Source organism: Esox lucius, chromosome 23, assembly GCF_011004845.1.
Source record: "Esox lucius isolate fEsoLuc1 chromosome 23, fEsoLuc1.pri, whole genome shotgun sequence".
In the NCBI taxonomy this organism is placed as follows: Eukaryota; Metazoa; Chordata; class Actinopteri; order Esociformes; family Esocidae; genus Esox; species Esox lucius.
In genome coordinates, this window is record NC_047591.1 from 19572087 (window position 1) to 19580339 (window position 8253).

Below are 8253 nucleotides of genomic sequence, written 5' to 3' on the forward strand. Positions count from 1 at the left end.
AATAATAATTCATGATATAAACAACTGTCCTTTAAATCAGTACTGAAGAAACAAGTAATGACATCAACACTGTATTTCAGGGGTGAATGACAGGCAAACCTAGTCAGAAACCATATGTGAATCCTGACCACCATGTGTTTCTCCAGACAGTGATCAATTGAAGACATCTGACGCAAGAGTTCAACGGCCATGCTCAGACACAGAAGGCTCAAAATCTGTGGACAAGTCACATCCGAATTTCAGCAGGTGGCAGGAGTGTCAGTCGTGGTTAGGGTAACTACTGGAGTCAGGTCACCGGATCCATTTGGAGCAGAGTTGCCAGTTGAATCCAGGGCAGTAAGGCCTGTGGCAGCCTGGCATGTAACAGTGACGACATTCAATGTGATGGCTGAAATGATTGTCAACATAGTCATTAGACACCCCGGACTTGGCGACAGACGCAGCATGACGAGTGGGGGCAGGAGGGACAGATGTAGCCGTGGCAGCGGAACCTTTGGATCCCTGGAATTTTGCATGTCAATGACCATCTTTAATAATAACAGATGAGAATGATCCCATCTTAGAATAAAACAAATGGCCAATATCCAGTGTATGTATAGCTTGTCCATTGTTAGGAGTTCAGTTGGCATTGCCAGTCACAGCAGCTACAGTTTGCAGAGTCCAGAATAAAAGATCACTAGTAGGAGCTGTATACTCTGGACCCATGACCAGATTTAGTGAGCACCACTGTGCTCCATGCACCTAGGATTTTATTGGTTGGCACATCATGAGGCATTACCATTTTAAACTTGATAGCGGCATTCCCCAAGCTTTGTGTAGCATGTGTTCTGCAAGTGCCATTCCACCCCAAAGAGTAAAGCAACTGAAGTTTAGGTACAGCAACATACAATCACAACAAGGGGTAGGATAAACACACCAGGCAAAAATAAATATTTACCTTGAAGTCCCTTCAGAGAGATTCCATCTAACTCACCAAAAGGGAAACAAGAAACTGCAGAGAAAAGGTTGACAGAAGTTGAATTTTATAGAACAAGTAGCAATGAACAAGTAACATACCAAGTATGGAAATGTAGAAAGAAAAGAACATCCCCAAAAAACACCTTCACACCAACCAAAACATGTGTACCTACCACTCATGTTCCCAAGAATCAGTACGACCAAAAAGAAAAATAGTTTCTCAACTCCCATTATTAAAATTGTCATCAGTATCTACAAACAATATTACCCAGTGTCTTTAAGAGGCTTATATAGGCCACATCTGAACTTCACTATACTCCCACCTGAAGCCAATTATGGCTCAACCATCATTTAACTAGTTTGATTGAGGTGCATTATTCAGATCGGAATCAAAGAGATGGAAAGAGTTGTCCTTTGGGTATCAGTGCAACTATAGCTGTGTTTAGCAATGGACAGGAAAATATTTTGCTCTTTATTTTACCAATCCCTCAGAAATAATATGTTGGCACGATAAAGCCGTGATAACGAAAAGTAGGTCACAAAATGAAAAAGATTATTTAAAAAAGAAATAAACATTAGTGGTTCAGTTGAAAAAAAATGTATATGCAGTGAGTGTCGGCAAGATTAGACTGGTATGGAGCGTGAGGGCCGAGTTGCCCCGTCAATACTTCTGTTCCAGCATAATCAGCATTATTCAGTTAAACAAAATGTTCATCATTCAGCTAGTTAACAAACTTAAAATAGGGGATCCTGTTAATGCCGATGTCCGTACTGGTCAGACATTTTACAGGTGACTTGGATAGGCTACTTTTCTTATTTATTTGTATAGTTTTTTCAAGCGCTAACTCCGCATATTGTGCTTACTATTAGTAAGATATGTGCTCCTTCTAGCTTTCTAAAATGTATTAATTAAATGTAAGTTGCCCTGGATGTTGATATCATAACTGCATAAAACTGATAGTACATGTACATGTGGGGTAGTAGCATCTAGGTGAACACAGACAGTCTGTAATGAAGTCCAGAATACAGCTGCAGATGGAGATAAGGTCCAGTCATTTTGAATTCCTTTAAATCTGTTATTTCAGTACTTGGATAGGTACAGTAATCACCACATAATGTAATGAACATACGTGGATCATTTTGATGTAGTATTTCCCTCCTTTTATAAATGTTTTCCCTAGCATAGCAAATTATCCCCTCATGCTTAATGCCACCACTTTACCTAATATCTATTTTACCAAAACCAGCATTGTCATGTTTGTAGTACCTACAGCAGTACTTTGCTATTCAGCTTCCCAAAAAACCCAGTCAGCAAAAAATCGATTACATCTATAGACAGCCATGACCAGCTTGCAAAAAAAGCGTTGGATGTGCAACAACCATTTCTCTTCCCCAGTTTTACAATTGTTATTAGGTTTAGCACTTGGATTAGAAAGTTTGTAGTTGTTACAGCTGTAGCTCCCGATGTCTCACTACCTTGGCAAATGGTTCCATGTCAGAAAAAGCTGATGGTACCTTGAAGTAGCTTGTGCATCTGGTTCAGTAAATATGTGCAGTGTGCACTATTACAGCTCTGACCTGGGGAAAAGGCTACTCATCATTGTCGTGTTTTGCACTGCGCTTGGATTCACTGCTGTAGGAAATGCCCACGTAGGGACAGGGCAACTTGACCTTGCTTGGGACGATGTGGGTTTGGAGGGACGGAGAGAGGACGAAACCAGCTGGAGGACTGAGGGATAGAGTCCTTTGTTTCTGGTGGGCTTGCTTTTCAGAACAACTTTAAGTTCAGTACTTAGAGCAGAGGTCTCAAACCGGTTTCACGGAGGGCCGAGTGTCTGTAGGTTTTCGCTCTCACCTTGTACTTAATTGACTAATTAGGTCACTAATTGGTTCATTTCTACCCTCACCTGGTTGTTTAGGTCTGAACTGGGAACCAATTTAAAGGAAAACCCAAAAACCTGCAGACACATGGCCCTCTGTGGAAGGTTTGTTGAATGAGAACTTGAAAGAACAAATCACCTCAGCTAAATGGCAAAAATCTGTGGCTAAAAGAACAATACCTGAGCAGCACAGACACTACATCAAATATCTCCCACTTTGTAACATTATAGACTCCAATCTGTTTTGATATTCCCCATGTCAAATATCTTGTTTGTCAGGATGGTTTCTGTTATGCCTCTTTCACCAACTAGTCAGCATATAATTAAGAACACTGATTCTTGAGGCAGGGGTTCTCACCTTCAAGCCGTTGAACCAAAAGTACAAATGTTTTCCCAAGGAACACATGTAGATGTGATTTCAGAATAATTAAATACTGAATTATTCAACCATGGTTTAAGGAAGCTAGTGTAAATGAAATTTCCAAATGTAATGGATTCAACACTGCATAAATGCATTCGGTTTAAAATTTAAAAGACTTGGACCATGAGGATGTCAAAAAATGGAACATTCAAATCCAATCATCTGTCGAGCTAAAAAGGTTTGAGCATTAAAAAGGACAACGTTGACAAGCAAAGAGTTTAATTGTGGGATTACAGGCAAATGCAGGATCAATATATCATCCAACATGGTTGCAGGATCTGATGAAGGAGAGTTCAATTTGTAGAACAATCATGAAGTAACTCTACAGAAGTTCCTCGCCCGCGGTGGTGGTGGCCGAGCCCGTGGGCCCCTCGCCCGCCGCGGCGGTGGTGGCCGAGCCCGTGGGCCCCTCGCCCGCCGCGGCGGTGGTGGCCGAGCCCGTGGGCCCCTCGCCCGCCGCGGCGGTGGTGGCCGAGCCCGTGGGCCCCTCGCCCGCCGCGGCGGTGGTGGCCGAGCCCGTGGGCCCCTCGCCCGCCGCCGCGGTGGTGGTGGCCGAGCCCGTGGGCCCCTCGCCCGCCGCCGCGGTGGTGGTGGCCGAGCCCGTGGGTTCCTCGCCCGCCGCCGCGGTGGTGGTGGCCGAGCCCGTGGGTTCCTCGCCCGCCGCCGCGGTGGTGGTGGCCGAGCCCGTGGGTTCCTCGCCCGCCGCCGCGGTGGTGGTGGCCGAGCCCGTGGGTTCCTCGCCCGCCGCCGCGGTGGTGGTGGCCGAGCCCGTGGGTTCCTCGCCCGCCGCCGCGGTGGTGGTGGCCGAGCCCGTGGGTTCCTCGCCCGCCGCCGCGGTGGTGGTGGCCGAGCCCGTGGGTTCCTCGCCCGCCGCCGCGGTGGTGGTGGCCGAGCCCGTGGGTTCCTCGCCCGCCGCCGCGGTGGTGGTGGCCGAGCCCGTGGGCTGCTCGTCAAGGTCATTAGCCATGTCGGTAACTACAAATGAACCGTGATGAGTGGTGGCAGGTGTGCTTTTGGAACCGCCATTGTCCGGATTCTCTAATGAATGTAGAACATTAGAATTACGAGCAGGCTACGGACGTTTTCTGGTCTAACAACTTTCACGTTTTTAAGGTTTTGCACCACACTTAAATGTATGCATATAAAACACTATCATTTTTTTCCCCAGAAGGACATGTACACTGTGACAACGAATATTGCAACAAGGGACAGGATGAAAAAAGGAAATAATTTTTTTTACCTTGAATTCCTGTCAGAGAGATCACATCTGGCTTCTGGAACTCACCAAAAGGAAAACAAGAGACTGGGGAAAAATTTAAACAAATGTAATCACAGTAAAATTTGCAGGGACAAAAGTGGACAAGTGTAACATCCTCCAAATTTACAGTTTACAATTTGTCCCCATACAAGCTACTTATCTACAAGTAAAACATTACTGAAACAACCTTTCATGCTCCCAACAAGAAGCACCATGACAAGGCACCATTCCGCAGCTCCCATTCTAACAATAGGCATTCTAACAGCAGCCATGTACCATGACTTCTCATGGCCTATAAGAGGCTTATATAGGCAACATTTGCCCCTGTCACCATCTAACACCTGAAGCCAATCATAGCTTGACTATCAATTATCTAGATTGTCATTGTATAATTTCAAACCCAAAGCGCTGGATCACAGTGTGACTAAATATGTCAGTCTAAACTCCTTTGGGGTTCAATGCATCTGGATGCTTTGGAAATATGAGGTCCATATAGAGATGATTTGATTATAGCCGTGAGAATCTATCCTCTTTAAATAAGATCCAGCATCTCCTCTTCTATACTGAATATTCAACACTGATGTTACATTCTGGATTGTGCCTTTCTTTCCACTCATCTTGTTCGGTTGGGAGTTGATGTACTGGCCCCTTCTGAACAATGGGGAGGACATAATGCGGTACCTTTCTGTTCATAAGTTGTGCTTTTTCAAGTTAATTTTTGTTTCAAATCCTACCATTTTCTCAAGCATATCACTCAGCCAACCAATCATTAAACTGACAAAACGCTGAACATTTCAAAATAGCACCAATTTGGTGCTAATCAATGCACAAGCACCTCCCCCTTCCTATAAATCAAACTTTCAAAAGCAACCGGTCACTCATTTTATCCACAAGCTTGGAAAGGCCCCAGCAAAACACCAGTGAGGTGATGTTTATTTGGGTCACACAGTTCAGAAAATTGATGCAGCCAAAAGACATGCGATGAGGTACAACACGTCACTAATGTATTGTAAATGTGTTAATAGATTATATTAGGCTGGGGACTAAGGTACAACATTTGTCATTTGTAAGTGGTTTGAGATGGTTGAAACTTCATTTAGAGCCACCAAACCAGCAAGCTGATTTGAGTCGGACTAGTTCATATTCAAAAAAGTATTAGAAGTTTAAAAGCATCCAAGCAAAATTAACTGAGGTCATCCTCTAGAATGCATTACCCCTGAAAGTCAAAATTCCCCTCTTAATATTGAAAAGAGGCTAATGTCACAATGCAAGTAGTAACGTCAAAAGTTTATTAGAGGAACAGATTAAGACGAACAACCAATACACTTCTTGATTGTAAACACCATGTGTTACTTCAGACACTAAACAAGCAACCTGACGCAGGCGATAACACAGGCCATGTTCATAGAAAACACCCAATCGTGAGGCAAGTTGGAGAAAACATTGCATCTTCAGGTCTGTGGTGGTAGGTGTCGTGACAAGATCCTATGGAGTTAAGCTCATTGGAACTGCTAGGAACAGAGACTCCAGTCACAGCCACGACAGAGACCCCAACTACAGCCATAACCATAGCAGTTCTGGCAGTCATAGTCGTAATGGTCCCAGTGATAACCATGGTCACCACGATGATGGTCCCCGTCGTGACCGTGGTCACCATGATGATGGTCCCCGTCGTGACGGTGGTCATCATACATGCTAATTTGGGAACCAGTTATCACATGGGTGGTAGGAGAGACTGGTTGCACTAAGTTCAGTAGACATGCCTTTTGTAATATCAGACAATCTATGATGGGTGGGGGCAGGAGACGCTGATGTGACGACAGATGTAGCAGTGGCAGATGATCCTTTAGATCCTCCATTGTCCAAATTTACTAGAAAATGTAGAACAGTTGGGAATTATGGGCACATTTGTTCTCAGATCTAGCAGACGGATGTTCTAAAACCAGATAATACACTGGAATTTATCAGTCTAAAGCACCTGGCTAAGGGCAATCCCATACCTGCTACCGCATACCTGCTAAATCTGAATGTCCTGGAATTGTATAAAGATATCCAGAGATTTTATTTAGCCAATAGACACATCCACATAAGAATTCCATTTGTCTATTGGTGAGCTATACATAACATGGAGAAATTGTTCAGAATTCAGTTAGCTCCCAGCTAAACAGCAGCTACAGAAACGAGAATAAGAATCAGACCTCACTGCAACATGAGCTGTAGCCCTTACCACAATAAAAACCTTCCGGAGCAAAAGCCCAGCAAGACATTTGATTGAAATTATGTATTAGGAGGTAGTACTTATTTGAACTTCATTGCCAATTGTGCCAGCTCTCCAGTAGCAGGGCCTGGTCTAAAAGGGTAATTCAATATTATAGAATGAAGCAACTCAAGTCAAGATTCAGTAGCACCCAAAAGGGAAACACCATCACTACAATGGATAGGAAATTCCTTGAAATCCCTTCAGAGAGATTCCATCAAACTTCTGAGACTCACCAAAAGGGAAACAAGACACTGAGGAGAAGCAATGACAAAGTAACATTAGAAATGTGGAAATGGAAGGATGAAATACTCCCAAACACACATCATGCCAAGCAAAACATGTGTACAAACCTTCCACATTCCCAACAATCAGTACAACAACCCAGACCACATTCACAGCTCCCATTATTAGCATTCTCAGCAGCATCAACAAGAAACAACTCCACAGTGCCTTTAAGAGGCTAATATAGGCCACATCTGACTTTCACTTTACTCCCACCTGAAGCCAATTATGGCTCAACCATCATGTAACAAGCTTGTTTGAGACTCAATATTCAGAAAGGAATCATAGAGATGGAAAGAGGTATGTTCTGTGTATCAGTGCCACTATAGTTGTGTGTAGGGATGGGCAATGTCATGATCAGCTGACATCTATGTCACCCAGGATTTTCCTCACATTAAAAGAATCAACCAAATGTATATAAGATCTGAGAATGACCTCAAGATATGAAGATCGTACCATCCGGTTTCCATTGAACTGGCAGGTTTCCAACATGTGTTCTGTTACAATGTATATTTAGGGGCAACACTTTAGGTGTGTCCCAGTTAACTTCATAACCTGACACGAAAACAAAACCTTTACTATTTCAAGTCCTGAGGCTCAGATAATGTATGCAAAATATGACAATATCTGACAGTGTTTAATCTGATGCAGGGCAAGTTCAGCGGCTATGATGAATAATGGAATTATCACGACTGTGATGTTCCATTCATTTGATTCAGGGGTGTGGACTCAAAAGTCATTAATCTTTGCCTGTGGTCGTAACTTTGGTTACAGCACTGGCATTCACCCCAGTAGCAGTATACTGGTCTTGGGGGACTATGTACAAAAGTCATTTTTAAATGGTTTGTTTGATATGGACAAAAATATAGGTTTTAAGTTGAGAATTCCATGGAGCCTGAGTTTATGGCCAGGACTACATTATGGCTGTGAAACCGCCCAATAGTTTCCGCTTAGAATTACATTATAAATTAGTCAGCCTCCATTTATTCCTCCTGAATTTCACATGATACCCATCTGAATTGTAACCAACAGGCTTTGTAATTGACAGTGCATTCACCTGCCTTTTTACTGTGAAGTTTTATCAACACCAATGTCAGGGATTGCATGATTTCAGAGGCTGCTTTATCACTAGGATTGGTCATAATCTACAACAGAATACTTTACACCCATGAAAAGTCCAATAATAATAATAATA

General features: G+C 43.4%; 1 protein-coding gene and 1 long non-coding RNA gene across 2 annotated transcripts; both read right to left on the minus strand.

Moving 5' to 3' along the window:
- Positions 1–394: 394 nt before the first annotated feature.
- LOC114830132 lies at positions 395–1263 on the minus strand. Its single transcript, XR_003777850.2, has 3 exons — positions 1131–1263; positions 938–991; positions 395–501 (listed from the first exon to the last, which is right to left on the minus strand). It is a non-coding gene; the product is annotated as an uncharacterized LOC114830132 (long non-coding RNA).
- Positions 1264–3580: 2317 nt separating this feature from the next.
- LOC117593766 (polysialoglycoprotein-like) lies at positions 3581–4792 on the minus strand. Its single transcript, XM_034289941.1, has 3 exons — positions 4704–4792; positions 4499–4561; positions 3581–4296 (listed from the first exon to the last, which is right to left on the minus strand). Exons 1-3 carry the CDS (start codon positions 4786–4788, stop codon positions 3581–3583), a joined length of 864 nt encoding a protein of 287 aa, XP_034145832.1. The 5' UTR covers positions 4789–4792.
- Positions 4793–8253: the final 3461 nt, after the last annotated feature.

Coding starts and splice junctions, on each gene's coding strand:
- LOC117593766 (XM_034289941.1), bottom strand. CDS start 4,788: ATGGCTGCTGTTAGAATGCCTATTGTTAGAATGGGAGCTGCGGAATGG. Junction 4,562..4,703: donor TCTTGTTGGGAGCATGAAAG/GTTGTTTCAGTA, acceptor ATTTTTCCCCAG/TCTCTTGTTTTCCTTTTGGT. Junction 4,297..4,498: donor CTCTCTGACAGGAATTCAAG/GTAAAAAAAATT, acceptor TACATTCATTAG/AGAATCCGGACAATGGCGGT.